Source organism: Stigmatopora argus, chromosome 18 (genome assembly GCF_051989625.1).
Source record: "Stigmatopora argus isolate UIUO_Sarg chromosome 18, RoL_Sarg_1.0, whole genome shotgun sequence".
Lineage (NCBI taxonomy): Eukaryota > Metazoa > Chordata > Actinopteri > Syngnathiformes > Syngnathidae > Stigmatopora > Stigmatopora argus.
Genome location: NC_135404.1, coordinates 12,914,785 through 12,941,273, shown reverse-complemented (window position 1 = coordinate 12,941,273; position 26,489 = coordinate 12,914,785). Strand labels below are relative to the sequence as shown.

Sequence of the window (26,489 nt, the reverse complement as noted above, 5' to 3'; positions counted from 1 at the left end):
TGGAACGAGTAGTCTTTATTGTCCAACACAATTGTACAGACATTTAAATGCACAAGAAGAAGAAGAAGAAGACGACACATCACATTCGGAGGGCCGGTCAGTGACACCGGAAAGTGGCCGACCGGCTCCCGGTGATGACGCCATTGAAGAAGTTAGCATGCACTTGGTAAGAAAACACGACAAACGCTGGCATTACCCTGAATCCAACATTCCCCACGTCCCATCCGGCAGGCCGGCGTGGAGAAGCACGCTTTTGCGCCATGCCATGCCGGCCGGAAGCACCGCTCACGTTTACACGGGGACGAGCGTGGAAAAAGGGAACCCCTAACCCACACAAACACTTTCCACCGGGACCGAGGCCAAGGTACGCCTCAAATCCGGGGGAAGCCCGGTCGACCGATCCGCCGACCGACCGCCTCGGACAAGGACGTGACAAACTTTCAGTAAGAAACCATGGTGAACGCGATGCCTTCCCTCGCCGTCGAAAGGAGAGGAGGCGGGCCCTGCCCTAATGTGGAGGAAGGGGGAGGAGGGCAAACGAGCATACGAAACCAAAAAGTCCGGCGAGGAGGAGGACGGGAGCGTGGGGGAGGGGGGGACCCTCACAGCCCCTGCTGGGCCAGCGAGGCGCTGACCTGGTCGGCCAGCGTGGACAACTGCGGGGGGTCGGCCATGTTGAGGCTGCCGGACGACGAGACGGCGCTGAGCTCCCCGGTGGGCGAGTCCTCCAGCGAGACGATCTCAGCGCCGTGGTCCGTGCGCGCCTTGGCGCTCTCGCGGAAGCTCAGCTTGTGGCTCTCGATCTGGACACAAGAGGCCGGGCCGGGTCAGGCCAGGTAGCCCGTTAGCCCCGTCAGCCGTCGCCGAGCGAGCGGCGGGCGGGCGTGGGCCCGCGGCGTACGGCGCCGATACGCGACGGTGAAGTCGAGGACGACGCGTCGGTATACTTACCGGCGTTCTCCGCCTAGACCGGCGAGCGGAGGGGGGGAGAGGCCGTCCGGGGGCCTCCGCTCGCCCTCGGCCGCTCGCTACGCTGGATCGGGATTGGGTGGGTGGTTGGGTTGGACGGGGAAATGAGGTGGTGACAAAAATAATAGGTGATGGAGTCAACACAAAGCAAATCATAAGCATGAAAATGAATAGATGAAAAATAGACATGGCACATCCAGGATGACTGACTGAAGGAATTGGGGGAGCTTGGGGGGGGGTTCATGTTTTTCTCATCTCATCACACGCATAATCATTCCGTTTATTATTCGTGGGACTGCTTTATCTTTAGTTTCATTTGCCCAATCAAAAACAGCGTGGAGTATCGGATGGAACGCGAGTGGAAAAATTCCGCTCCAGACGTCCAACGCGGGTGAGCGGCCGACGGCCGACGGCCGGCCCAACGTCCCGCTTCAATTCCATTGGACGTCTGGGAGCCATCCACTCATTTCAATGGACGCCACGAGAACTTTCCCGTCCACCGTCTGAAATCAAATCTAGCGCCTTGGGAGATGGAAAGAGTCTAGCGCTGAGTGTGTGTGGTTCCGTGCACTTCACTGTGTGTGTGTGTGTGTACCTTTTTCTGTCCTCCCCCAGGGACGTGGTTGATGTTGCCCAGCGAGCCCACCTTGGACTGAACTTTGAACTCCAACTTCTCGCTTTTAATCTCGACGTTGCCGCCTCCTGGGGACGACGCCAAGCGTCAAGCGGCGTGGAAGCTGGCGAGCGAGCGAAGAGCTCACCTGGCTTGTGACGGATGTTGTCTTTGGAGCCGCACTTGGACGACACGCTGCCCAGGTCCACCTTTTTGTGGACGATTTGGACCTGAAGGGAGAAAGACGGAAACCTCGTCATTCGGTGAGCGCGCCGTGCCGTCGTCGCGCCGCGGGCCGCGTCACGGGGGGACCTCCGGCACGCCGAGGGACGACGAGGGGTCGCTAGTGTTGCGCCGATGCTCTCGGAACGGCAAGTGGCGATGGACGCGATACCATGCCCTTTCCCAGACGTAAGTGGGTGGGATTTGTGCGGGGGCCGCCGATCTGATGGGATTTGGGGCGGCGAGCCACCGTCTCGGGCCCGGCGCCGTTCGACCGGGTGCGGGCTTCTCGGTCAACGCGGTCGGAGAAAGGCACCGTAAAAATCAAGCGTACTTATTTAACGCCGGCGTCTCTTAAGAGGGAGAAAGCCGGTATCGGTGCAACGCGAGTCGTCCTGGTTACCGAGCCGCCATAAAGGGGAGCGGCCCTCGCGTCAATGCCGCTTTACTTTTGGTCGCCCGGAGCGGCGTGGCGCGGACTCACCTTGCCGCCCCCCGGTGTGTGCTTCATGTTGTCTTTGGAGCCGCAGCGTGCTTGGACGCTGGCCAGGTCCAGCTTCTTGTCCAGGATTTGGACCTGAGGGACAAGGAGGAGGGCATCTTGGGACAAAGTGCAGCATGGCACAGCATGGCACAGCATGGCGCGGCCGGCGCGAGCGCAGGCGACTCACGTTGCCCCCGCCGGGCATGTGCTTGATGTTGGCCTTGGAGCCGCACTTGGACTGCACGTTGCTGTAGTCCACCTTCTGGTCCAGGATCTGCACCTGCAAAAGAGGCGGGCCACGCCAGCTCTCGCCGCCACTCCTCCCCCACGCCCCCGGCCGTCGCCCACTCACGTTGCCGCCGCCGGGCTGGTGCTTGAGGTTTTTGGTGGAGCCCACCTTGGACTTGACCGTCTTGAGGTCGGCTATGGGAGGGGCGGCGGCCAGGGGGGCCGGGGACCGCGTCTTGAGGGAGCCGGGCGATTTGGGGGAACTCCGCACCACCGCCACCTTCTTGACCTTGTGGGCGTCGCCCGCCACCTTGCCGGGGAGCGCCTGGCCGGAAGGCGACTTGGGGCTGTTCTGCCCGTTGGCGCCGTCTGCCAGAGACGGCGACCAAACGCTCGAGACTCGGATGGGGTGGTCGAATCGACCGATTGGCTCGGATCGGCACCTACCCGGCTGAGCTCCGCCCGAGGGTTTGATGGCGGGAGCTCGTGGGGACACCTTCCCGTCGCGGGCGCCTTCGCATACCTTCTCGGCGGCGTTGTTGTCCATGGTGGCGGCGTGAGCTGCGGGACGGAGCCCGGCCCGTCAACGATTTCCGGCGGGCGCTCGGCACGGCGCTACCGACGCTTTTTCCGAGCGGCTCGCGACCGGAAATCGAGGCCCGCCCCTCGCCTCCGACTTTGGCGGGGGACGAACGGACACCGCTTCACTCATCTTACGTTCCCAAAATAGAAGGCCGTCCCCGACCGGCCGCGGCTAGTTTTCCCGCCAGCTTGACGGACGGCCAAAGTGGGAGGGACCGACGGAGAAGAAAGAGGAGCGAGGAGGGCCCGCCCCCCTCTCTCCTGCCGGTGGCTTTCCCACGGCCGGCTTTGAAGCGCTTTGGCCGTGAGAGCGAGCGGCATTAGGCCCGACCTCCGACCCCGGCGGCACGCGTCGCCGCCATCTTCCGCTCGCTCTCGCCTCAATGGCGCTTTTGTCCGCTAAAGGGAGAGCGCGCCGGGGTCCGCCATCCCCGGGCCTTCGGCCTCCTTTGTTTGCCGTCCGATCGTTCTAGTGTCAACGGAACGCGGTTTAGCAGACGCTACAAATGGCGCGGACGTCCCACGCCGTCAACGGGGGATGCTTTGATTTTATTTTGATCAAATAATGACTGGAGAAGACGATAGTAGGGGCCACGAAAGCTCTTTTCATGTCTCGGCCCTCCATTTCAAAGAGGAGTCCCGTCTAATGGTAGCGGGCTGACTGGCTCGCTTGCCGCCAGCCCTCCTGCCTCAAATGCATTGGACGTCTGGCGCCGTTATTGTTGCTGGAGCTAGGGCACGCTGCCTCCATGTTCTGGAATAATGCCGCGCGACTATATGCTGGCGCGCCAGCGTGCACGCGCCAGACAAAGGGCCGCGCGCTCGTCGTCGTCGTCGTCGGTGGTGGGAGAACCTGCTCGAAGGATGCGGCGTGCACGCGCCCGCGCCCGCGCCCATCGACGCCCGCTGCACGTCGGATTCCAGCAAAAGACGTCGAGTGCCATTGGAGGACGACAAAAAAGCGCATGTCGCGCGCGGGCGGGCAAGCGGGCCCATTTTGCAAATACACGTCGTCGTCGTCGTCTGTGTCGTCCGCGTCGTCTAGAACCAAATTCGGACCCCCCACCCCCACCCCGGCCTGTCGCGTCGTGGCACTGGCCGAGTCGCGCGCACGTGCCAGGCAGCGATGGAATGAGGTGGTCCGGTCGGAGGAAAGGGGGGGGGGGCGCCTCGTAAAAACGTCACTCGCTCGGTCGGTCGGATTCGGGTTCGGGCTCGAGCTCGAGCTCGAGCTCGCTTGCGTTCGATTTCCTACCTGCTAAGTGTGCGGCTGCGGTGGCTCGTTCGCTCGTTCGTTCGGTCGTTCGCTCGCTCGGCAGGCGCGCACGCAAGCACGGACGGCTCCTCCTCGCGGTGCACGCTCCCGCCGCTGGGGGGCGCGCGCCCCCGACTCGACATGGGTACGCCCACCCCAAGTCAGCCCCCCCCCACACACACACACACCGTAATGGACGTTTAAAAGGCTCGTCCATTACTTCTCGCGTTCTCTTCCCATCGCTCGCGTTGCATCATTCACTTGTCATTCATTCATTCCGTTTATGTGAGTTAGAGAAGAGACTGAAGGAATTGGTCCTGGTTATACCCACAATCCTTTGCAGTCTGTTCACGCTCTCTCACTGGAGCGCGGCTCAGCCTCAGCCAAGCGGCCCGCCCTTTCTCCCTCGTGCTCGCCTTCCGATGATGGCTCCGACTCATTGAGCGCCATTGACGGCGCCCGACGGCCAACCCGCTCGACGGCGCGAGGCTGGCCGGACGTCTGTCGTCGGCACAGAAAGAGACGTCATCGCCGGCCAAAAGCGGCCTTGACCCCACGCCACGTTTGCTTCGGGCGAATGGAGGTGTCTCTCGCGACTCGGTGGCCAAGCGTTACGTCGCCGGTCGCCAGCGCTGCAGTCTCCTTCTCGTCCTCTTGCCGTCCTCGAACCACCCTCCCTCCTTGGCAGCCTGCCTTCCTCTCTCTCTCTCTCCCTGGCAGCCTAAATCCCTCCCTCCCTCCCTCTAGCTACGATCGCACTCAGCAAAGCAACTGCGGCGCCGAGATGTTGGCCGTCTTCGTCGCGTCGGACAACCGGGCCTCGAGCTTCTGTCTTGCGGTGAGTTAACTCTTGGTCCTCCTAATTTTGCTCGGTGATTCCGCAATCGGCGCGCAACGTCCCCTTGGCCGCACCGCTAGCCAACCCCCAAAACGTCCCCAAACAACCCCCCCCCCCCCCCCCCCCCCAGGTGACATTCAGCCAACTTTTGCTTTGCAGCAAGTGTCCGTGTTCCCGCCTCCCCCACACCTGCCTCCGATGATGTGAACTCATCAGGAAGCTCGAGAAGCCATCCGACGATTGGATTCAGGTGCGTCGGGGGTGCCGACGGGACGACCGCGGTCGCTCAGCTTTAGCGTCTGGCCCGCCTGCGCTCACGTGGCTGGAAACGGGACCCTTCAGGAGTTCCTCCCCCTTTGCTCAGGTGCCGACGAGGGGGGCTCGGTCCGAGGGGGGGCCCGCTCAAAGTCACAAAGCATGTCCCGGTGCGGGAACGCGCTTCACCCGTCCGCGGAGGAGGTTGGTCCCGCCCGCGACGGTGGCCGGACATCGGGAGGACGTCCTCCGGACCTCGAGGAGGGCCGGAGATCCCGCGCGCCGCGGCGACGCTTCCCTTCGCCGGCCGCGGCCGGATCTCCCCCGCTCTGGCGGAATGGGGCTTCTCGGCCGCGGCGCTCCGAGGCCCCCGCCCACCGGGAAAAGCCTCTTCGCTCCGTGGTCTCCTTCAGCTACGTGCGCAAGTCGTACGTCCGGACTTTAGTCGGCGGGGAAGAATCCCGGCCGGGCCGGCGAGGATTCGGTGAGCTGACCGCCTCCCCGGAGGAGCCCGGACGGCCGTCCTTGGCCCGCCGCGGCTCCCCCGAGCGCCCCGGCGGAACCTTCGGTCCGACGGCGCGACGAAAGCGAGCCGAGCGAAGGAGGAGAGAGCGCCTCCTGCTGGGCCCCGTGGTCCCGGACTTTCCGGACGAAGACGCTTCCGAGAGCCCCGGAGGATCTTCGCCGAGCTCCGACGGGGTGACGGGAGGCGCGGGGGGGCCGGAGTCGCCGGGGCGGAGCGACGGGACCAGCTCGGGAATACAGGTGGGACCCCCCCCTCTGGACGACGCGAACTTCTAAAATGCCAAAATGGTCCTGGCGGGGAATAATGGGCGAGAAAATGTCCCAGCTGAGGCCCGGCGACCCTCTTTTTCGCAGAGCGACTGCGCCGCACCCGTCCCGTCGCTGCGCTGCCAGAAGACGGCCCGGGCCAAGTGGGCCTTCCTCTTCGGACCCGAGGAGCACCGTGCCGTCGCCCCGAGTAACCCACACGGCGAACCTCGCATGCGCCCCGAGGCCCGACGTCTTCTTAGAAGTCGTGCGCTTGTCGGTGACGAGAGGAAAGAAATGATTGCGAGCTCGACACCTCGTTGGCTGGGGCCAATCAAAAAAATATATATATATAAAAAAAAGAAAACAAAGACAACAATCCAACTGAGGAAAAAAGGCCAAAGGGCAAAAGGCTAAATGCAAAAACACAGCAATTAAAAACAAGACCAAGTATAATAATACTTCATCCCTCCCTAATAATGGGCAAAACCCTAACCTAACGTACGTAAATCACACATGGCCGTTTTCGAATGAGCTTTGTCTTTTTCTCCTGGCCGCAGACGTGGGCTCGGCGACGGCGCCCCCGAGTGCAAGCGACCGCGACCCCGATCGGCGCGTGCAGCACGTGGAGGTGGAAGCGGCCGACCCGCGCTTTCCCCGAACGGCCGTCGTCGGCCGGACCCTAGAGTACTCGGAGACCGACCTGGACGCCGTGCCGCTGCGCTGTTACCGGGAGACGGACCTGGACCGGCCGCCCGAGGAGGATTCGGCCTTCGGGAGCCTCTGCCAAGGAGGGGAGCCGGCCCCAGCGCACGGTCCGGAGCCGGACGGGGAGGAGGCGCGGTCGTCGGTGAGGCCGGGACCGCTCGGGAGTCCACGACAACGAGGATCCCCCAGGAGGTAGACGCCAACCCTTACCGTCCGAAGCGCGAAGCCCTGCCTTAGCGACGGCCTTAGCGACGGGCTTTTCTCTGCGGTAGGGCGTCGGAGCGCATCTCGGACCCCCTCCGTCCCAGCCGCCGTGCGGAGGACACCTTCGGCTGTCATTTTCTGAGCACGGCGGAATCGGGCCGCGTCGGGGGGACGTACCGCCACGACCCCGCGCCGTCCGACTCGGTGGAGGGCGAATCGGACGCCACGCGGGCGCCGTCCAGCGAGAGGCTGAGCGGAGGCTCGCCCCCCGAGAGGCGCCGGGTCCCGGTGGCGGGCCAGGTGCCACGGCTCTGCGGGGGGTGAGTGGGAGTGGGCTTTTCTTCCCTCCATTTGTTACCGTTGTCGCGGTGCGTCCGCGCCGAGCGCTCGGGTGCACCGTGGTATTTGTCTGCGGCTCGCCAGGCGGGGCCACGCAGATAACCACGAAAAAAGGGGCACGAAAGATCTCCCAAATTGTCCTTTTTGCTAAATTGTGGTTGGTTCAGTCATCATGGGCTAGCTATCGCTCACTAGCTTCCGCTCGTGGCTCGTGTGGGTGCGAGACATCTCCCTCCCACCTGCGAGCCTGCTAGCCTCGAGCCGGGTTAATGTTAGGCTTAGCTAGAGGCCGGGTGCCATTGACGCCCTGGTTTTTCGTGCGTGTGGCGGGTTAGACTTTGAAACTTTTCTGAGCTTTTCTCTGTTTTTGTGCGCGCAGGGTGTCGAGCGAGGACGCAGGCGTCCCGGGCCAGAGTCCCGAGCGGGAGAGCGACCACTCTCGCTCGTCTCGCCGCCATTTTCAGTGCAACCCTTCCGTTTTTTCATCAGTGGGTGAGAACATTCGCTACCGACAATTTGTGTGTACGTGTGAAAATGGCCAAGAAATGGCCTGCCAAGTGTCCCGTCGCCACCAGGGGGCCACCGAGGAAATCGTAACCCTCCATTTGTCACTCGTTTGACTCTAATTGTGAACTCCGGATGCTTGAAGCTCGCTAGCACTTTGTCGTTGAATGGTCATGTTCGGCGTGTTTTGCTAGTCTTTGAAAAGTGGCTATTTCTTCTCCCCCAGATGCCCTTCACACGCTGACGGGCGCGCCGGTGCTGCTCAACGCCGATGGCGACCTGCACGGCCCGGTGAGTGTGCACCTTGTCAAATCCGTACATAGCGTCTTTTCAACGAGTGTCACTCGAAAGCGAGGGTCAAATCAATGCTCGCTCGGAGGCGGCACCTTGCCAAAGCTCAATTCGGCCTACTTTCTTGAGCACTTCCCAGTTGGAACACTAGATGGAGCTAAAACTGCCTCCCCATTAGCTCGGGGCTCAAAAGCTGACAAGGTGTTGAAATCAAGGGGTCCCATTTGGCTCTTTTCTTTCCCAGAAATCAACTTAGATAGTGATAAATGAAAGGGAAGCTACTTGTGTTTTTTTTGTCATCGCTCTCACCGTATTAGCGCAAAAGCAGCCATCTCCGTATATTGCCGTCCCATCCCTTTGGAGCGGGCCCCCTGCGCCCCATGAGCGCATACTTCAATTGGACACCCGTGCGATCGAGTGTCAGCCTTCTAAGAATGCCATGTTGCCGTTTGTCAGAACATCGACGAGAAGTCGCCGGGGGCAAAGTCGGTCCACGACATGGAAGGACTCGACGAGGGACGGCGCTTCCCCGAACATCTGCTCAAGGTAGTGGCTTTGCTATCTCTCTTGGCTTTTCACTGTTGGCTGTCATCGTTTTGATTCGGACCATACGTAAAAAGCAAATGATGCCAGAACGCCCCCCCAAACCATCGGAAATGAAGAGGAAGTGAGCCGTTGTTCTGGCATGGTTGTCCTCCCTCCCCGTGCGAAAGCAAAATATAAGAGGAAGCGAGGCGCACTTGCCAAACCATCCAATGTGTACAGGAAGTGCGCACGGGAGGGGGCAAATTGGACCCCCAATCAAGTCATTGCCCTTAAAGGTCCACCACGTGGGTGGTTTCCTTCTCCGAGCGTACGCGAGTGTCCCCGGAGCGGTCGCCACGGCGACACGACAGAGTGGTTCCGCGCGGTCGCCGTGGCAACCGGGTTCGTCCGTCCGTCCGCCCGCTCGGCCGTTGGCATCGTTTACACGTCCTCTAATTCGGGAAATGAAGGCGGCCCGGTTGTGTGCGCGCCTTTTGCCAACAAGCTACGGTTCCACCTTCATTTGAGCACATTTCAACAATTATTTCTACCCCCCCCCCCCAAAATCATCTGATATCAACAAGAAATCACCTGAAAAAGCCCTTCCCAAATCAACACCAAGTGAACCCAAATCAACAGGAAGTGGAGTAAGGAGGTGACCCAAAATTGGGGGTGCCAGTGGAAGTCTGATTCCTTGAAACTGGGAGGAGTTTGACCCAAGGAAAGGGGAAGGAAAGGAAAGCATCCCCAGGGAAGCCGTAGAGAGCAAAGCGTCCCCACGGTTGGCAGAAAAGGCCTTTTTTTGTTTTCTTTGTGTTTTTTTTCCACCCAGAAAAGGCCTTTTTTCATTTGGTTTGTTTGTTTGTTTTTCCGTCAACATCTTTCTTTCTCTGCGCTCCGCGATGGCGCCGACGCTTCCGAGCGGCGTTTTCTCTGGCCAGCGCCACGGAGGAAGCGGCCGTGGAACATTTGCACCTTTTCTCCCACCCGGCGCCACCACGGAACAGAACGTGAGGGAAAGAGGACGGGAGGTACGGGGGCGGTGAGAAGGAGAGGCGCTCGGCAGCCGCCGACATTGGGCAGCCTCCCGGTCGCCGTGGCAACACCGAAGGGGGGCGAGTCGAAAAAGGCAGGAAAAAAAAGCAGCGAGAGAACGAAACGAGGCTCCGGCGCCGCCGCTCTCTCGCTCGCTCGCTCGCCAGCCAGCAAGCCAGCCGTCTTTTCTTTTCTCCGCACGGTGACGAAAGCCGCGGCGCTCGGAATCCCCGTCCTCCGAGCCCGCCCTCCCGGCAGAAGCCGGGCGTCCCGGACCGGCACACCCCCCGAACCCCCCACCCGCCCTCTCGGGTCGGGCGCACGCTCTCGGCGTCCGGCCATGATCGGCGTCAACAGCCTGCACTCGGCGGGACGCCTGCGCTCGCGCTCGCTGTGCACGGTCCGCTACGGCCGCGACTTCCGCGTGATGGACCCCTTCCGCTACCCCAGGACGCCGCGCTCGCGTTCCCTGAAGCCGCTGGTCTTTCCGGACCTGCTGGGGAAAGCGCAGGACGGCCAGAACCACCCGCAGGCCCGCAAAAGGAGGAAGGTACGCCCCCGGGCGCTTGGCCTTGGCGGCTTCCGTCAGGTGCGGGGTCAGCCAACGGGCCTCCCTCTTCAGGGAAATGTGAAGGAAAAAAAAGTCGGTCTGGAGAGAAATGTGGACCCGGAAAAAAGTCGTTCGGTCGGATCGCCGTGTCGGAGCGTCCCGGTTTGTCGTTGACGACGGCCTTTGTTTTTGTGTCTGTGCAGGCGCTCTACAACTCCATCAAGAATCAGAGGCTACAGTGGACACTGTAAGTCAAACGCACGCGTTCCCGTTGGAGAAAATGTCCGCGGCGTACGGCTTTGGTCCCACCGTTTGGCAAACGGACTTCCAAATTCCCCTCGGGTGGCTCGCTTCGTCCATTTGGAAAAAAAAGGCTCCCGATGGTGGCAATGCGGCTTCCTTTGGGCCCTGGTGTCGAGCAGTCGAGCGTTGCGCTCGCTGCATTTGGCGGGAGGGTAGCGTTGTCCCGGTGACACATTTTTTGCACCTTCACGTTTGCAGACTCGCACGGGACTTGATTTCTTCCAGTTAGCTAGCGCCGGGGCTTCGTTTGCGCTTCCGCCGGCCGCTGTCGGAAGCTTGCGTCGTAGAAACGATGGCCTTTTTTTTTCTTCCCTTTTTGGCCTCCCTCCGCAAAAGGAATCCGTCGAACGCCGGCGAATGGCGGCGATGGCCGACGTCGGCAGAAGGCCGGCCTGCTGGCCGGCGAGCGGGCTCCGTTGCCGTGGCGACCGCTCTCTGGCGTGCCGCCGGCCTCGCCCGCATCCTCCCACTACCTCTCCCGGAATAGCCGCCGGAACAAAATACTCGGTCTCCGTGGCGACGCCGCTCCGTGACGTCACGTGACTACCTGAGGGGGCGTGTCGAGCGTCGCCGTGGAAACGCGTCCTTCCGACCCCTCTCGCCGGCGTCGAGTCGCTCGGCAGTTGCCGGGCGACGGGCCGCGCGCCGATTGGCCGACCGCCGTGGCGCTCGTCTTCCTCCCGAGCTCGATGCCGTTTAAACGGGGTGGGCGGGACCGTCGAATCGGCGCCGTTGACCCGATTGTTTTTCTGGTTTGTTTGTTTTTTTCCTGCACATTTTGTGAGAAAGCCCCTCGCGCGTCCCGCGGTCCGTCGCTAACCCCCGCCGTCAAGACGAGCCGACGGTGGCGGCGGCGGCGGCGGCGGCGGCGGCTATCCGAGTCTGCGCTCTCCGCAGGGACGAAGAGGAGCTGAGGAAGTCCTTCTCGGAATTGGGGGACAGCCCGTCCGACTCCTCCGGAATGGCCGGGGCGGGCGGCGGCGGCGAGGAAGGGACGGCGGATCGGCCGGCTCCCCGTGGAACGGCGCTCTACAAGAATGGCTTCCTGGTGCGCAAAGTGCACGCCGACCGCGACGGAAAAAGAAGTAAGTGAGCACGTACAATCGGACACGCTTTCCTAGCGACCTCCTCGAATGCGGCGAAGCGAGCGTCTCGCTTCGAGTGGCGCCACGTGGCTTTGGTTCCCTTTGCCGCGGCGAGAACAAAGACTTTGTGTCTGTCTGGCAGCGCCCAGAGGCAAGCGGGGCTGGAAGACCTTCTACGCCATCTTGAAGGGCCTCATCCTCTACCTGCAAAAGGCGAGTCCCTCCCGCCGTAGCGCTAAGCTAAGCTAAACGGAAAGGCGGCGTGACTGACGGCCAACGCGCAGGGCGAGCACCGCGGCGACAAGCCGCTGACCGACGAGGACCTGAAGAACGCCGTGTCCATCCATCACTCGCTGGCCACACAAGCGTGCGACTACAGCAAACGCGACAACGTCTTCTACCTGCGCACCGCCGACTGGAGGCTCTTCCTCTTCCAGGCGCCGTGAGTACCCGCCGCCCACGTAGTAACGCACGTTGGGATTTTTTGCACCGGTGCTGCTGGCAAAGCGGGGGAAAAGTTCAAGTCCTTCCATCCCCGTCACATCACGTGACACGGTCTTATTTCCGCGACAGCACGGCCGAGCAGATGCACTCGTGGATCGCTCGCATCAACACGGTGGCGGCGACGCTGTCGGCGCCGCCTTTGCCGCCGCCGTCGGCATCGGCGGGGGCGGCGCTCTCCCGCCGCAAGTCGGGAGGGCCGGCGCTGTCGGGCGACGTGAGCAAACTCTCTCAGGTGAGCGGACGGACGAACGACGTGGCGTCGGCCACGCTGACCCGCTTGCTCGGCGCAGGAGGAGCAGGCGCGCTCGCACGAGGCCCGCCTGCGAGCCGTGGCGTCGGAACTGGCCCAATTGGATTCCCGACCTCCGGACGGCAAAGTCAAGGAGCGACGACGAAGGGACCAGCACCTGCGCTTTGAGGTACGCGCCCCCGTGGAAACGCGTCCGCTCTCGGTTCCCCGTCCCCACGCTTTAACTGCCTCCCACGGCATTAGAGGTCCCAAGGCCAATGAACGTTCCCGCTCGGGACCCTCGACGGACGGGACGCCAGACCGTCGGATATTTCCGCGCGACTGATAAAAGCATTTGGAATTTTGTAGAAGACGCGCTACGAGACGTACGTGGCCCTGCTGCGGGCCAAGGCGGAAGGCGACGGCGAGGACCCGCGGGAGGACCGGGGCGCGCCGAGCGGGGCGCGGTGCCGTCCCGACCCGCAGGAGGACCGAGGCGGGGCCACCAACGTGGGCCAGGACGTCCAGAGACACAGCTACAGACAAGCCGTGAAAAAGTGAGGGCTTTTAGTACTTGGCTTTGCCCAGGGGGGCGGAGTTTGGCGGCACCTCCACCGGTGGTCTTCACTTGTGGTCTCCACCTTCCTGAAATCAAAAGGCATTGCTCCACTCTGGCATTTTTTACTGGTCTGCGGGCCCCGCCAGTATTGCAGCTTGGGCCAACGCCGGGCGGGGCCCCATGTGCCGGGGCTCCCAAAAGCATGACATCATTAACTTATTAGCCAATGAAACGCTTTGAAATAGGGCCGGGCAGCCAATCGGAAACACAACGCCGTTTTCCGCAGCCAATCGGAAACACGTCGCCGTTTTCCAGCTGCTCTGCATTCAATCCATTTGTAGTATTGCCACACTCAGTCGGTCGTTCAACGATTGACCTAACAAACGTGGTAAAGATAAGTCAAAATGTTCAAAAAAAAACAACCTTTTCCAAACTCCTTTATTAAGCTCAATAAATAAGGAAACTTTGATATAGTCATCCCTACACTGTAGCGCTTTAGCCTACTATAACATTATTCTTTTGAACCTGGATGAAAATAAAATGTCAGTTTCCAAACGTGATGTCCAGTTGGCAGTTTTTTATAGAACAAAACACAGATAAGCAGCCAATGAGCAAAGTGCATCTAAGCAGGCACCCCTTATTCTCCAGGCTTATATTTCTACATTCAAAAATGGCTGGTATACTTTTGGCAAAAAAAAATAAAACAAGGAACCATTCAAGGGAAACTTGGGCCACAATAGAATGAGTTTTATTTGCAAATTATTATTGAATAGAATTTTACATTTTCTGAACGCGTAGTCCACGATGACACTTTGCACACGCCGTAGGAAGAAAATTGACCGGAAGAAGAATAAAAAAAAAATCCATTCCGCCTATCATCGCGAGAGTCGCGAGGGTGATGAAGCCAATCCGGGCTAACTGTAGGCGGGTTTCCGGTGGCGGGGTTTCCCGTTTATATTGTTTTTTTCGCAATTGGAAGAATGTCCGATAGGTACGCGGAGCAAATAGGCTTCCGTTCGACGCGGCCGAGCAAAGGGGAAGAAGACGAGCTCGTGAGACAACCGAACATGCCATATTTTTTTCCGTCGAGAGCGAAGCGAATTGTAAAGTGTTGCCGAATGTTCGTGGGCTCTTGAAGGCTCCTCGGCGTTGGATGACGTGACGGACGCGACGCCGAAAAGTCCTTCGCTGGCGGCTAAAGAGTGCTCGCTGTCGGACTTTGTGGACGGCCGAGACACCACAACACGAAAGACGAGACACACGAGTGTCGCCCGTCTTCATGTAGGAAGAGGCGCTACGACGTGAGTCTTTTTCTTTCTCTGGGCCAGCAGCATTTTCTCCCGGGGAGAGCAAAGAGAGCCAGCTAGCTAATGCTAACATCAACAACTCGCGACCCAGGAGGTAGACGGAGCCAAGACAGCCAGCCAGCTAGCGAGTTAGCTGGCTCTCTTTGCCGGTGGCTCCATCTACCTCCTGGGGCGCGAGTTGTTGATGTTAGCATTAGCTAGCGGATAGCCGTCAGCGTCATGGCGGCTCTTCCTCCTTTTCGTTCAATTCGGCGCCCGTAAGTCGCGTGGCGCGTGTTTATTAACCAGACGTTTTGTGGTTAAGAGTGACGCGAGACGTTGAATTGGGTTATGCTTCTGCGTCCCCAGGGTGTAGTCGTCCCCTGTGCCGACGGACTGTCTGCCTCTGTGCTTGGGCACGATGGATCAGCCTCCCTTCAGACACAGCAACCATAAATGCGGCGACTGGGAGCTGAAGGAGCGCCTGGGAATGGGGGGCTTTGCCCACGTTTACCTCTACCAGCACCAGGTGAGTCGATGGGGCCTTCACTTTTGGGGAGTACTAAGGAATCTTGCGCCGATGCCACAACACGATATATGCACACTCTGTGAGCTCGGGTCCAAATGCTGGTTGCCCGACCCAGCGACGCGGCTCAAAATGACGGGACGTGTGGTGTCGTCGCGCAGGTGAGCGGTGACAAGCTGGCGGTGAAGATGTGCCGACTGGAGCTGACGCCCAGGAACAAGGACCGCTGGAGTCGCGAGATCCAGATCATGAAGAAGTGGGTTTGGCGCCCGCCCGTCCGCTGAAAGGGAACGTGTCAAAAACGGGCCGCCGTTTGCCGACGCTCAGGTTGAACCACATCAACGTGGTGACGGCGCGAGACGTCCCCGAAGAAATCAACTTGATCGCCCTGAACGATCTGCCGCTGCTCGCCATGGAGTTCTGCTCGCACGGCGACCTCCGCAAGGTACGACCGCCGTTGTTGCCGCCGCCGACGCCGCTGGCCCGGTCTCCGCTCGTCACATCCGCGTGTCCACCACCCTCTCAGGTTCTGAGCCGGCCGGAGAACTGCTGCGGCCTGAAGGAGAGCGACGTCCTGGCCCTGCTCAACGACGTGGGTGCGTAGGCCTCCCGCCGCCTTCCCAAATCGAAGCGCTCTTTAAAACCCAAATGCCAGCTGCGTACACTTTGAGATGTGCTTGGCGGCCTAGCCGAGATGGCCGCCAGCTTACCGGCCCAACTCCAACGTTCCTCAGGTTCTGGCATCCGGTACCTGCACGAAAACAAGATCATCCACCGCGACCTGAAGCCTGAGAACATCGTGCTGCAGGAAGTCAACGGCAAGGTGACGCGCTGCCAATTTTCTTAATTGAAAAAAAAAAAGTTTTTTTGTTCAATGAAACCCTCCTCTCTGGCTCCAGCTGGTGCACAAGATCATTGACCTGGGCTACGCCAAAGACTTGGACCAGGGCAGCCTGTGCACGTCCTTCGTGGGCACGCTGCAGTACCTGGTGAGACGACGGCTGCGGCGGCGGGCGGCGTTTTCGGCGTGGCGGCGGGGTCACCCGGTGCTTTGCCCGCAGGCGCCCGAGCTGTTTGAGAACAAAGCGTACACGGTCAGCGTGGACTACTGGAGCTTCGGGACCATGATCTTCGAATGCAGCTGCGGCTTCAGGCCCTTCCTGCACAACCTGCAGCCGGTGCAGTGGTTCGTGAGGCCGTCGCTGTCGGGCCGGGTTGACTCGGGGCCGGCCGGCTAACCCGGTTGGGGGGGTCTAACCCAGGGCCAGCAAGGTACGCAACAAGGGGCCCAAGGACATCATGGCGGTGGAGGAAGCCAACGGAGAAGTGCGCTTCTCCACTCATCTGCCGTACCCCAACAACCTGAGCAGGTGAGAGCGAGCTAGCGTGCGGGATTTCCTAGGAAATGTTTTTGTCCCCTAAACCCCCGTAGGACTCTGCTGGAGCCCATGGAGGCGCTGTTGCAGCTGATGCTGAAGTGGGACCCGGTCCACAGGGGGGGTGGCGTCCACCCCGACGGCAAGAACCCGCTCTGCTTCGACCTCCTGGACCAGATCCTCGCCATGAAGGTCAGGACTTGTAACGGGACTCGACCTCGGAGGAATTGACCGCACGAATGCGTCCCAATGCAGGTGGTGCACGTCCTCAACATGACCACGGCCCAGGTGCACTCCTTCCGCCTGGCGCCCGACGAGTCGCTGCACAGCCTGCAGAAACGCGTGGAGGCGGAGAGCGGGATCCACGTGGCCCACCAGGAACTGCTGCAGGAGACGGGCGTGTCCCTGGACCCCCGCAAGCCGGCGGCGCAGTGCGTCCTGGACGGCGTGGTACGTCCCGCCGATGGGCCGAGCGAACGAGCGATGGGCGCCGCCTCACTCCGTCCTTCCCGCCGCAGCGAGGCTGGGACGCTTACATGGTGTACCTGTTCGACAAGAGTGCCGGCGAGTACGCGGGGCCGTTGAGCGCCCGGCGGTTGCCCGACAAGGTCAAGGCTATCGGTGAGCCAGCCGACCGGCCGGCGCTCCGCGTCCGCTGGGGTTCCAACTCGCCGTTTGGCCCGCTTTCAGTCCAGGAGGCCCAGACGCCGTTGCCGCTGGGCGTCCTGAAGAAGGTCTGGGCCGAGGCGCTCAGCTACATCTGCGGCCTGAAAGACGACTACGGCCGCTTGTTCCAAGGCCAGCGCGCTGCCATGTGAGTGTGTCCCGCCGGCCCCGCCCTTTGTTGCCCCTAACCCTTCGCCCTAACCCCCCCCGCCCCTCCAGGTTGAGTCTCCTGCGATACAACACCAACCTGACGCGCTGTAAGAACAGCATGTTCGGCTTCTCCCAGCAGCTGAAAGCCAAGCTGGACTTCTTCCGTAGCAGCATCCAGTACGACCTGGAAAAGTACAGTGACCAGATGCACTACGGCATCTGTGAGGCTCGCCCGGCGTCCTCGCCGCTCTCCGCCGTCCGCCTCCGCCCCCGCCCCTCTCTCCACCTCTCCCCTTCTTGTCGTGTCTTGGGCAGCGTCGGAGAAGATGCTGAAGGCCTGGCAGGAAAACGAGGAGCGAGCCGCCGCCTTTGCTCAGGTCGGAAAAACCTTTCCGTATCTTCCGTTTTTTTTGTTCCCCCCCCGTGGCATCAGGCGATAATGAACCAACAGCAGTTTTTGTTTTTAGGGGGGTTAAACCCCCAACCCACATCGTCATTTGACTGCAATCTTAGCTCGGTCAGCCACCGCTAATTAGCTTAGTTAGCGCTGACGGTAGGGTTATGTCAAGGGCTAGCTGTCGGCGAGGCGCCGATGTCGTTGGCAAAAAAAAAACAGACGCTGACGCTGGACCCTGGCGCCGTCCGACAGGTGGCGGAGGTGAGCCACCTGGATGACCAGATCATGGCCCTGCACACGGAGATCGTGGAGCTGCAGCGGAGTCCCTACGCGCGGCGACGAGGAGACAAGATGGAGCAGCTGTGAGCGCCTGCGTCCGTCCGTTCGCCTGCGTCCGTTCGCCCCCTCCCGGCTCGAGTCTAACGGACATTTGATTCATTTTCAGGGAGGAGCGAGCCACAGAGCTCTACAAGCAGCTGAAGATCAAATGTAAAGGTCAGAAGCGCTTTCTCGCCCCGACGGCGGCGCGACGGCAGCGGCGATGACGACGCTGCGATGACGACGCTGCGATTTTGTCTGTTGGCAGTGCCGGAGGCGGACCTGAGCGGCGACAGTTCGGAGATGGTCAAGGCCATCATCCAGACCGTGAAAAACCAGGACAGGGTGCTGAAAGATCTCTACGCGCACCTCAGGTAAGAACGACGACGACGCGACCGCGGTGTCTCGCGACTCAAAACGTGGTGGTTGGCCTCCCCAGTAAGATCCTGAACAGCAAACAGAAAATCATCGACCTGTTCCCGCGGATCGAGAAGACCTTGGAGAGCATCAAAGAGGCGGACAACACCGTCATGCAGATGCAGATCAAGCGCCAGCGGGAGTTCTGGCACCTCCTCAAGATCGCTTGCGTAAGCCGTTGCCACTGCCGCCGGAAAGGGGCGACGGTGGGTTCTCACGCCACCGCCTTGGCCCCCCCCGCCAGGCGCAGAACTCCACGCGAGACTCGGTCTCGGCGACCGGTTGCGAGTCCACGGACCTCCCCCCGGCGTCCCAGTGGGGCGGATCGGCGGCAGCGGCGGCACCGGTCCCGGCCCTGGTGCCTCATCCGCTCACCTCGCTGCCCGGTCCAGACGACAGGTACTCACTTTTATCTTGACTTTTGATTTACCGGTGACGATTAGGCTTTTCCAATGGATTTTTTTGTAGATAGGAAGGTAGTTGGAAGCAGCTACCTTTTGATTTGAACTGTTTTATATATGTGTATGTCATTTTTTTGGTCCACAATTTTGAGTGGCTTCAAGAAGTTGAAAATGAATTTTTGGAGGGATTAAAATGTCTCCACAGACCTAGTTAAAAGCCAATGGGAAGTTCTGCTCTGAACCCGTCTGTATGAGTGTGTCTGAATGCCATTTGGCGTGCGTGCAGGGACGCGGCCCCCCGCCTCCTGGAGGAGACCCACAAGTACCTGAGTCACCTGAACAGCCTCATGCGCGAAGCGGCCGACGAGCAGGCCAAAAGCATGGTGGTGAGTGAGTAGCGGCGCCGCCCCCGATTGGCCGCCCCGGCCTTTGCCGCCTCCCACCAATTTTTGCCTCCCCTGGGCCCCAAGGATCAAGACTGGAGTTGGACCAAGTACGAGACGTTCGGCGGCAAATTGAAGAAGTGAGGGGACGTCCTTCCGACCCCGAGAGGCGGCGGTCAATTTCTCTCCCGCGGAGTTTGCCGCTCGTCGGCGGAAGGGTCGGCAGAGAGCCTCCCTCTCGGAATCGACGGATGGGCTGCCTGCTCGCGATCCCCTCCACTTGAGTTTTGTCGCGAGCAGGCAGACGTCCGACGGGCCCGTGACGTTGTCGCCGATCCCGGCGCCGGCCGTCCCACCGCCGACGCTTTCGCCAGGAGGAAGAAGAAAGACGCTTTTCCCCAAATAGCGGTGAGAAGTCCCCATCGCGAGCGTACTGGCCGCGCAGACTTGGGCGGGCCGCGTGCCGGCCTCCAAAATGAAGGCCACTGGTGAGACTTGCAGACAAACAAATCCTTTTAATCCAACAAATGGCTCGGTTTTCGAGATGGAATAAACGGACAAAGAAATGGCGTGTGCCAGTGTCTTCTTCCTTGTTCTACGTGGCCGCCCTCTGGCTCCTCTCCAGCGCCATCTTCTCCAGACGCTCGGCGTAGAAGCCGTTGAAGTCCAGCCTGCGGGAGGACGGAGCCTTTAGAAGGCGGCGCAGACGTCGGCGGCGCCGCCAACGTCTGCGCGTCCCCACCTGTAGATGATGCTGATCATGCTGTGCTCGCAGTTGTTGGTGCTGAAGATGCTGAGTTTGTCCAGGAGGTCCAGCAGCAGGACGCTGAAGTTGTTGTCAAAGTTGACGATGGACGCGTCCAAGCCGGCGTCCGAGGTCGGACCGGCGGCCGGGCCACTGACATCCTCCTCTGGCCTGAGGCTCTGAGCGAAACGCTAGAGAGGGGAGGGAGGCGCGTGTCAGTCGGACGGACGCCGGCGGGCTATTCCCTCCCACGTCCGCTCTCCTCACCTGCATGCGACCCGTAAACATGATGCACAGCGACATGAGCTTGGAGAAGATGCGCAGGAGCTCCGGGTTGGTCAGCATGCAGTCTTTCAGGCAGTTGTCCAGGAAGCCCGTGTGGTGCCACAGCAGGTCGTCGATGTTGGACGCCTGAGATGGAGAGACGGACGGACGCAAGGAGTCAAAAGCTGATTTGGATGGCTGGCGAGGGCCGGTTCCAGCGCCCGACCACTCCCGAGAACCGAGCGTCGGCGCCGGCTCTTTTGGGCTCACCGTTTTCAGGTTGTTCTCCATCAGGTGCCAGGTGGGTTCGATGACCTCAAACATCATGTAGTACTGGATGTTCTGCACAAAGTTCAACATGCGCTGGCGCAACGCAAACGCCGCCGCGAACCTGCAGACGAGAGCGTGCGGCAGCGAGAGGGAGCGACCCGGCCGGCCGGCGTCGCGCACGGCCACTCACCATTTGGCGGCGTGCGAGCGGTGGCGGTCGGCGCGCTTGTTGCTGATCCACACGTTGCACAGCAGCCGCTCCACGTGCTTGCAGTAGAACATGTGGCGGAACAACATCTGGTACCTGGTCAGGGCCTTCCTGCTGATGATGAGCGACAGGGGCCACTTGACCACGTAGTCGAAGGAGAAGGCCTCCAGGCCGCTGAGGGTGCCGTCGCCGGGCTCGCCCTGGGCCACGCTCTTCTCCTGCTTGGTCTCGATGGCCAGCACCCGAAGGAGCTGGGTGATCACGTCGTTGGGCATCAGGTCGATCTGCCGGGCGTTGCCGAGGGCGAGAGTGAGGTAAGGCGAGGGCGGGGTGGGATGGCACGGGACCCGCCCACCGAGGACGGGGCCCACCTTGAGGTCGTCCTTGTAGGGGTCGTTGTTGGCCGTGCTCATGCGCAGCGCCAGCTCCAGCAGCGCCTCCAGCCGCGGCGGGACGATGTCGTCCACGGGCTTCCTCAGCTCCTCGTCCGTCAGGTCCATAAAGTGTACGAAGAAGTCGCCTTTGTCCAGCAGGAAGTAGTGCTTGATGGACCTGGCCGAGGGGGGGGATCTCCTCAGATTTAGCTGGCCGGGCCCCTCCCGAGAGCCGTCGCACGCCACGACCGAGCGCCCACCTCAGCCGCGCCACCAGCTCTTTCTCGTCCAGCAGGAAGCGCAGGAGCACCTTGCTGGCGTAGTTGAAGGCCTTCTCGATGTGCTCCACGTAGGCCCGCTCCTTCAGCGTGTACACCACCTCCTTGGCGTCGGGACACGTCACGTCGCGGCCGCACTCGCGCACCACGTTCAGGTACTTCCCTGTCGGGGCCGGCCCGGCGGTGAGACGAGCGCGGGAAATCCGGGCGGGAACCACGTCGCCACGACCTCACCGGTGTTGAGGATCTTTTCAGCCATCTTCTGCAGGAAGGAGGGAATTCGGTGCTGTACGATGGTGTACCTCTGGTCCCAGTACTTGTCGTTGTAGTCCTCCTGGATGTTCTCCTTCTGCAGCTCGTGCTCCTCCACCATGAACTCGCTGCGCACCCAAAGGTTGAATGGCACGGGTGAACGGGTGGGGGAATATTGCTTTGTTTTTGTTTTTTGACCAAAATTGGCAGGTTTTCTCTCTATGTAGAAACTTTGAAAACTGGTCTAAAGTATCTGCCTGGAGAAAGAGCAAGCTCCCGAAAAAAAACCCACAGAACTCTTGTCCTCAAGTTTTGGCTCACCTGTAGGGATCGCGGATGATGCCCCGGTAGATCCACTTTTCCAGGATCTCAAAGTAGGGCACGCTGGCGGCCTTGGTCAGGTACAGACACACCTCTTGCGCTTGGGCGTCGCCCGTGAAGTTGAAGGTGCGGTCGTGAAGGAGGCTGAGCGTGGCCCCGCCCATGCACTCGCCCTTGTCCACCGACGATGCTGCGGATAGAGGAAGGGGAGTTGGAAGGGGAGGCCCCCCGCGGGACCTTCCGCTTTCTACGGCCGAGCGCAAACGCTACCGATGGAGGCCAGGATGTCCATGGTCCTCATGGTGGGCTGCAGGTAGAACCAGAGCTTCTGCAGGGACAGCAGCCCCCGGCGGTGCACGTGCTCCAGTTGGGCCACCAGGATCAGGTACTCCTTGAGCAGGGTCCGCATGGCCGCCGTCAGCGCGTGGTTCACCTGCCCGTACTCGAAGGACGACTTCTCCTCCACGAAGCTGCGCGGCCAAAAACAGGCTTCCGAGCTGGCCGCGGTGGGAGACGCCGCGAGGGAGCCGCTCGCCCCACCCACCGCGTGACGGCGGAGTAGTAGGACGCCACGGGGAGGATGCGCTGCACCAGCTCCTTGACCGAGGCGTCCAGCGCGGCCTCCACCACGAAGGAGCGGTTCTGCCGGCCCAGTACGGGCTGGGAGATGACCTCGCGGCCGTCCACGCCCACCAGAACGAAGAGCAGGTCCTCCAGCACCAGGTGCTCCTGCGCCGCCGCCGTCAGCGCGCCTGCCGGAGAGCCGGGTTCATAACGGGGCGGCCCGGCTTCCGCGCGGAGCCCGACGGCGCTCACCCGCTGCCGACTCGCCGGCCGGGGCGGGGGGGCCGGGCGCAAAGTCCCCCAGCAGGGCGGGTCGCTCGTACGCCCAGCCGGGAAAGACGGGGAGGAGCTGAGCCGGGTTCTTCTTGGTGTGTTTGTCGCGTAGCATCTTGCGCGTCACCTCCGACGACTGGGGATCAGGCGGGGCGGCGGCATTCAGGTGGGGGGGGCGGCGGCTGTCGGACGGGACGCCGGCGAGGCACCCACCAGAGGGGCGTTGGACACGGCCGTGGCGTTGCCAATCTTCTTGCGCAGCTCGTCTAACTCCCGCATGGACATGACCGAAGCGCCGGTGGTTGTCGCGCACGGCGCCGGCGGGGGCGCGCCGGCCTCGGAACGATCTTTGGCGTTTTGCCGCAGACGCTGCAGAGTCTGGGCGGCGGACGCAAAGCGCTCAGAGCCCATCGGACCCTCGCAACCCGGGACGCCCTCCCCCCTCGCCGCCTTACTTGAGGGTCCTCGCACAGGCGGGACAGCAGGTAGACCAACGGGTCCAGGTGGCGGACATTCCTGGATTTGATCTCCTCGTACTTCCTGAGGAAGTCTTCCGGCGTCTTGGAGAACTCTGCGAGCTTGACCTTGGCGCCGTGGGCGGAGACGGTGGTGGTGACGTAAGGCGCGCGGTGCTTCTGCAGAAGGTCGATGTAGCCTTCCGCTCCGTCGCCCCCTCGCACGTCCAACAGGCTCAGCAGCTCGTTGACGTCGTGGTGGATGCGAAACTCGCTCATGTTGTTGCCGCAGACCCGGACGGGTCAGAGACGGTCAAAGACACCGAGGGCGTCGGGCGGCGACGAATATGGCCTCCCTACCAAAACAAAAAAACCCAAAAATGGCATGAAACAGCTAGCTTGGCGGTTATTTATGGAAACAAAAAGGCACGTGTTCACCGTTGCAACTGCATCTCCCATGAGCCACTTTCACGCTCGTGATGGCCTACGTACCGCGAGGGGCTTCCGGCGTCGTCACCTGACGACAAATCTACGCGTGTGGGACCTGTAAAACAATCACATCCAGGAGCTGCTCCACATCTTCCCGGCTTCTCATGACTCGGAAGTGGCGCCGTCGTCCCGCGTTTCTTCTTCGAAGGAGCGCGAGACCGCCCCCGGGCGGAGCCCAAGCTCACTACAATCAATAACAACGTCTTTTTGGTCGTTTGGTCATTTTTTTTTACATCACATTTCATTCATTTGACGCTATGATCTGATGCAACGTAAACTAACGTCAGCTTTGTTTTGATTATGTCCAGGCGAGCGCCTTTCATTTTTGTCCTCGCCTGTTCCACAGTGCCCTCAAGCGGACGGGAAGCCAAATTTCACGCGCCAGACGAGCCGAGCCGCCGCGCGTGACGTCGCGGTCGCGAGCAGGAAGCGTCGCCTTCGACTGCGCGACGTCAAACGTCGCGGTGGGTCGAGACGAGCAGCCGACGTCACCGTCACCGCGCTCTCCCTCGACGACGACGACGAAGGCGACGAAGGCGGCGACGGCGGATCGCGACGATTCGGTCTGGCCTGGCGCTCACGGTTCGGCCGTTCCCGTGGTTCGGTGAGCCGGTCAGCCAGTTAGCCGGTTAGCCATTAGCCAGCGGCGACGTCATGACCGAGCCGCAGGTGCTTGAAGCGGCGGCCGAGCAGGGGGAGCCGCCGCAGCACCCCCGCGGGCCGCCCAAGGGCAAGCCGACCCCCCCGCGCTGGGTGCGCCTCAACGTGGGCGGCACCTACTTCGTCACCACCAGGCAGACCCTGTGCAAGGAGCCCAAGTCGTTCCTCTTCCGACTGTGCCAGGACCACCCGGACCTGGACTCGGACAAAGTGAGCCCTCCGCCTTTCGCCCGCCCGCCCGCCGGCCGGGGTCCTCGGCTCTTTCTCCCCGCGGCCTCGAACCGCGAACCTCCGGGCCCGTGGTCCACGGAACCCTCGGAACGTGCCCGGGATATTCGGCCAGGTGGCGATAAATCGGGAGACGTAGCCAGGCCACCAAAAATGGCCATACGTAGCCACGTGGCGATGCATGGGGGGATACTTTACACCCCACGACGCTCCCGCCCAGGCTCCCTAGACTTACGCCGTCTCCTTGTGTGGCATTCAGGACGCCACCGGGGCCTTCCTGATCGACCGTGACCCCGCCTACTTTGGCCCCGTCCTCAACTATCTGCGTCACGGAAAGCTCATCGTGGACAAGAACCTGGCCGAGGAAGGTGAGAGGCGGAGGAGGCGACAGACCGGCGCCCGACCCACCTTTCTCTTCCCCTTCCTTTTTTTCAGGCGTTCTGGAAGAGGCCGAGTTCTACAACATCGCCTCCCTAGTGCGGCTGGTGAAGGAGCGCATCCGGGACAACGAGAATCGCACCTCGCAGGTAGGCCCCCCCCCCGTGGCCCGGCCTCGCCCGGCGGCCAGCCCCATAACGGCCGGCCAGCCCCGTAACGGCGCCCCGCTCTGCGCAGGGTCCCGTCAAACACGTCTACCGCGTGCTGCAGTGCCAGGAGGAGGAGCTGACGCAGATGGTCTCCACCATGTCGGACGGCTGGAAGTTCGAACAGGTGAGCCCGCTCATCCACTCCAGTGGAGGAGGGCGCGGCAAAACCACTTATTTTTGGGCGCCCTTTTGACCGCCAGCTGATCAGCATCGGCTCCTCCTACAATTACGGCAACGAGGACCAGGCCGAGTTTCTGTGCGTGGTGTCGCGGGAACTCAACAACGCCGCCAACGGCGTCGTCACCGAGTCCAGCCAGAAGGCCAAGGTGGGTGAGAGGACCCGCCCCGCGCGTAGCTAGGCCCCTCCCAGATTGGCGCTTCTCCTAGAAAACGTCAGCCCAGTGGCTCGCCTAGATGAAGGAGACTGTTTGTTTTTTGAGGTGCCACAATTTCTCCACTCAGCCAGCGTTTTTCCTTCTTCAGATCCTGCAGGAGCGAGGCTCGCGCATGTGACAGCGCCGCGCTAAGGTCGGCCCCGCGCGCAACTCCAGGAACGGACGGCCCGCTCCACCTTCCCGTCCGGAGGCAAAAATCTCCCCGGGCCGGGGCGCTCGCCGTTGGACGCTCCGCCGCAAACGAAGCGGGACCCCTGGGCGGCGTTTAGCGGGCCCTCGCCGGTGGGACGGGAGCTCGCCGGTATTCCGCTCTTGGGGGAAAATGGCGACTTGTGGGCCAGAACCGCCGGACGGCCACAATTGGTGATCTCGGTCGGCGTGGTTACGAAGGGAGCATGGGCGATATTTGGTTAGCGATGCGTGTACCGAAAAGAAGTTGACGCGTGTCTTTGCAAGACTCCCACGGTGATGGTCAGGTCCGGTAGCGTGGCCCGAGACCAAAGGAGAGGAAACCAGCGGGTGCACGGCGTAGACGTCCAGTCCAAATGAATGGCGGTGAAAGATGAGCTGGCAAATGAATTTGGCGGCGCAGTGCATTTTGGCTCATTTCCTTGAAAATGGGAGTGCACTACTAGCACTCTTCCTTTGGCCTGACCTTTACATTGATTGAATGGGGTCCGTTGCATTTGATTTCAGGGCACTTTGTGTTCCGTGGCAGTTGATTTTGGACAGACTCTCCGTGGTTATTCTGTTTTGGGACATTTTTGGCACGCCTTACTTTCATGAATGTTTCCCTTTGTAAATGATAGGAATGGAATTTGAAAAAAATGTAGCACGAGTAAATGATTTTAGGAGCGTTATTAATCAAATATGAAAGCAAGCCATTGTACAGGCAACGAGTGGATATCCGGCGGTCGGCGAGCCACCTGGGGCCGCTTCGTCAGAGAAATAGATATTCACGTTTTCCATCTCGCCCTACAATACTTGAAATGATAAGAATTGCTAATATGCTTCAGACTCGTTTTTTGCCATCGTGTACCTCGTATGTGCATAAATAACCTTATGAAAAAATGGAGGTCTGGTAATGCTTTAATGTCCAACATAATTCCATAATCAATTTTCCTTTCTTGCACCCACTGTATGCCATCACTAG

At 61.0% G+C, this 26,489-nt stretch overlaps 5 protein-coding genes across 6 annotated transcripts; 3 read left to right on the top strand and 2 right to left on the bottom strand.

The window, feature by feature from the left end:
* On the bottom strand, positions 1 to 4,496 carry LOC144093153 (uncharacterized). The gene is made up of 10 exons (XM_077626470.1): positions 4,354 to 4,496; positions 4,011 to 4,192; positions 3,898 to 3,951; positions 2,964 to 3,077; positions 2,641 to 2,885; positions 2,476 to 2,568; positions 2,289 to 2,381; positions 1,731 to 1,812; positions 1,565 to 1,671; positions 1 to 803 (listed from the first exon to the last, which is right to left on the bottom strand). Exons 1-10 carry the CDS (start codon positions 4,494 to 4,496, stop codon positions 603 to 605), a joined length of 1,314 nt encoding a protein of 437 aa, XP_077482596.1. The 3' UTR covers positions 1 to 602.
* On the top strand, positions 3,418 to 13,608 carry LOC144092561 (uncharacterized). 2 transcript variants are annotated; one of them, XM_077625454.1, is made up of 16 exons: positions 3,420 to 5,191; positions 5,351 to 5,441; positions 5,556 to 6,211; positions 6,326 to 6,428; positions 6,778 to 7,117; positions 7,198 to 7,449; positions 7,848 to 7,960; positions 8,199 to 8,263; positions 8,720 to 8,809; positions 10,577 to 10,620; positions 11,574 to 11,761; positions 11,904 to 11,974; positions 12,046 to 12,203; positions 12,335 to 12,497; positions 12,556 to 12,684; positions 12,864 to 13,608. In XM_077625454.1, the coding sequence occupies exons 3-16, from the start codon at positions 5,609 to 5,611 to the stop codon at positions 13,053 to 13,055; spliced, it is 2,511 nt and encodes an 836-aa protein (XP_077481580.1). In that variant the 5' UTR covers positions 3,420 to 5,191; positions 5,351 to 5,441; positions 5,556 to 5,608; the 3' UTR covers positions 13,056 to 13,608. The 2 variants fall into 2 exon arrangements, with proteins under 2 accessions (XP_077481581.1, XP_077481580.1); XM_077625455.1 differs by lacking the exon at positions 8,720 to 8,809 and having other exon boundaries at positions 3,418 to 5,191.
* A 338-nt stretch (positions 13,609 to 13,946) lies between these two features.
* LOC144092910 (inhibitor of nuclear factor kappa-B kinase subunit alpha-like) lies at positions 13,947 to 19,542 on the top strand. Its single transcript, XM_077626071.1, has 23 exons — positions 13,947 to 14,105; positions 14,192 to 14,354; positions 14,709 to 14,868; positions 15,027 to 15,121; positions 15,193 to 15,310; positions 15,392 to 15,461; positions 15,600 to 15,688; positions 15,765 to 15,854; positions 15,927 to 16,051; positions 16,128 to 16,235; positions 16,298 to 16,433; positions 16,497 to 16,691; positions 16,760 to 16,862; positions 16,932 to 17,055; positions 17,127 to 17,278; positions 17,373 to 17,434; positions 17,707 to 17,816; positions 17,900 to 17,949; positions 18,041 to 18,146; positions 18,212 to 18,359; positions 18,434 to 18,588; positions 18,877 to 18,976; positions 19,061 to 19,542. The coding sequence occupies exons 3-23, from the start codon at positions 14,761 to 14,763 to the stop codon at positions 19,115 to 19,117; spliced, it is 2,301 nt and encodes a 766-aa protein (XP_077482197.1). The 5' UTR covers positions 13,947 to 14,105; positions 14,192 to 14,354; positions 14,709 to 14,760; the 3' UTR covers positions 19,118 to 19,542.
* On the bottom strand, positions 19,474 to 24,199 carry tubgcp2 (tubulin gamma complex component 2). The gene is made up of 16 exons (XM_077626070.1): positions 23,749 to 24,199; positions 23,470 to 23,650; positions 22,978 to 23,333; positions 22,736 to 22,900; positions 22,502 to 22,658; positions 22,230 to 22,437; positions 21,956 to 22,155; positions 21,686 to 21,875; positions 21,347 to 21,492; positions 21,095 to 21,275; positions 20,832 to 21,012; positions 20,443 to 20,744; positions 20,253 to 20,373; positions 19,986 to 20,129; positions 19,716 to 19,909; positions 19,474 to 19,644 (listed from the first exon to the last, which is right to left on the bottom strand). The coding sequence occupies exons 3-16, from the start codon at positions 23,254 to 23,256 to the stop codon at positions 19,569 to 19,571; spliced, it is 2,544 nt and encodes an 847-aa protein (XP_077482196.1). The 5' UTR covers positions 23,257 to 23,333; positions 23,470 to 23,650; positions 23,749 to 24,199; the 3' UTR covers positions 19,474 to 19,568.
* Positions 21,553 to 26,379, top strand: LOC144092916 (BTB/POZ domain-containing protein KCTD2-like). Its single transcript, XM_077626082.1, has 6 exons — positions 21,553 to 24,336; positions 24,614 to 24,722; positions 24,790 to 24,881; positions 24,970 to 25,065; positions 25,142 to 25,267; positions 25,425 to 26,379. The coding sequence occupies exons 1-6, from the start codon at positions 24,121 to 24,123 to the stop codon at positions 25,452 to 25,454; spliced, it is 669 nt and encodes a 222-aa protein (XP_077482208.1). The 5' UTR covers positions 21,553 to 24,120; the 3' UTR covers positions 25,455 to 26,379.
* The last annotated feature ends 110 nt before the right edge of the window (positions 26,380 to 26,489 follow it).

Excerpts from the sequence above, each read along its gene's own strand:
- LOC144092916 (XM_077626082.1), top strand. The coding sequence starts at position 24,121 with ATGACCGAGCCGCAGGTGCTTGAAGCGGCGGCCGAGCAGGGGGAGCCG. Across the intron at positions 24,337-24,613 it reads CGGACCTGGACTCGGACAAA|GACGCCACCGGGGCCTTCCT; the intron begins GTGAGCCCTCCG and ends TGTGGCATTCAG. Across the intron at positions 24,882-24,969 it reads ACGAGAATCGCACCTCGCAG|GGTCCCGTCAAACACGTCTA; the intron begins GTAGGCCCCCCC and ends CGCTCTGCGCAG.
- tubgcp2 (XM_077626070.1), bottom strand. The coding sequence starts at position 23,256 with ATGAGCGAGTTTCGCATCCACCACGACGTCAACGAGCTGCTGAGCCTG. Across the intron at positions 21,013-21,094 it reads GAGCTGGTGGCGCGGCTGAG|GTCCATCAAGCACTACTTCC; the intron begins GTGGGCGCTCGG and ends CCCCTCGGCCAG. Across the intron at positions 19,645-19,715 it reads ATGATCAGCATCATCTACAG|GCTGGACTTCAACGGCTTCT; the intron begins GTGGGGACGCGC and ends GTCCTCCCGCAG.
- LOC144092910 (XM_077626071.1), top strand. The coding sequence starts at position 14,761 with ATGGATCAGCCTCCCTTCAGACACAGCAACCATAAATGCGGCGACTGG. Across the intron at positions 15,122-15,192 it reads GAGATCCAGATCATGAAGAA|GTTGAACCACATCAACGTGG; the intron begins GTGGGTTTGGCG and ends GCCGACGCTCAG. Across the intron at positions 18,589-18,876 it reads CTGCCCGGTCCAGACGACAG|GGACGCGGCCCCCCGCCTCC; the intron begins GTACTCACTTTT and ends GCGTGCGTGCAG.
- LOC144093153 (XM_077626470.1), bottom strand. The coding sequence starts at position 4,496 with ATGTCGAGTCGGGGGCGCGCGCCCCCCAGCGGCGGGAGCGTGCACCGC. Across the intron at positions 4,193-4,353 it reads CGCAGCCGCACACTTAGCAG|TGCCACGACGCGACAGGCCG; the intron begins GTAGGAAATCGA and ends CGACTCGGCCAG. Across the intron at positions 2,886-2,963 it reads CTCGGGCGGAGCTCAGCCGG|ACGGCGCCAACGGGCAGAAC; the intron begins GTAGGTGCCGAT and ends CGTCTCTGGCAG.
- LOC144092561 (XM_077625454.1), top strand. The coding sequence starts at position 5,609 with ATGTCCCGGTGCGGGAACGCGCTTCACCCGTCCGCGGAGGAGGTTGGT. Across the intron at positions 7,450-7,847 it reads GTGCCACGGCTCTGCGGGGG|GGTGTCGAGCGAGGACGCAG; the intron begins GTGAGTGGGAGT and ends TTGTGCGCGCAG. Across the intron at positions 11,762-11,903 it reads CGACCGCGACGGAAAAAGAA|CGCCCAGAGGCAAGCGGGGC; the intron begins GTAAGTGAGCAC and ends TCTGTCTGGCAG.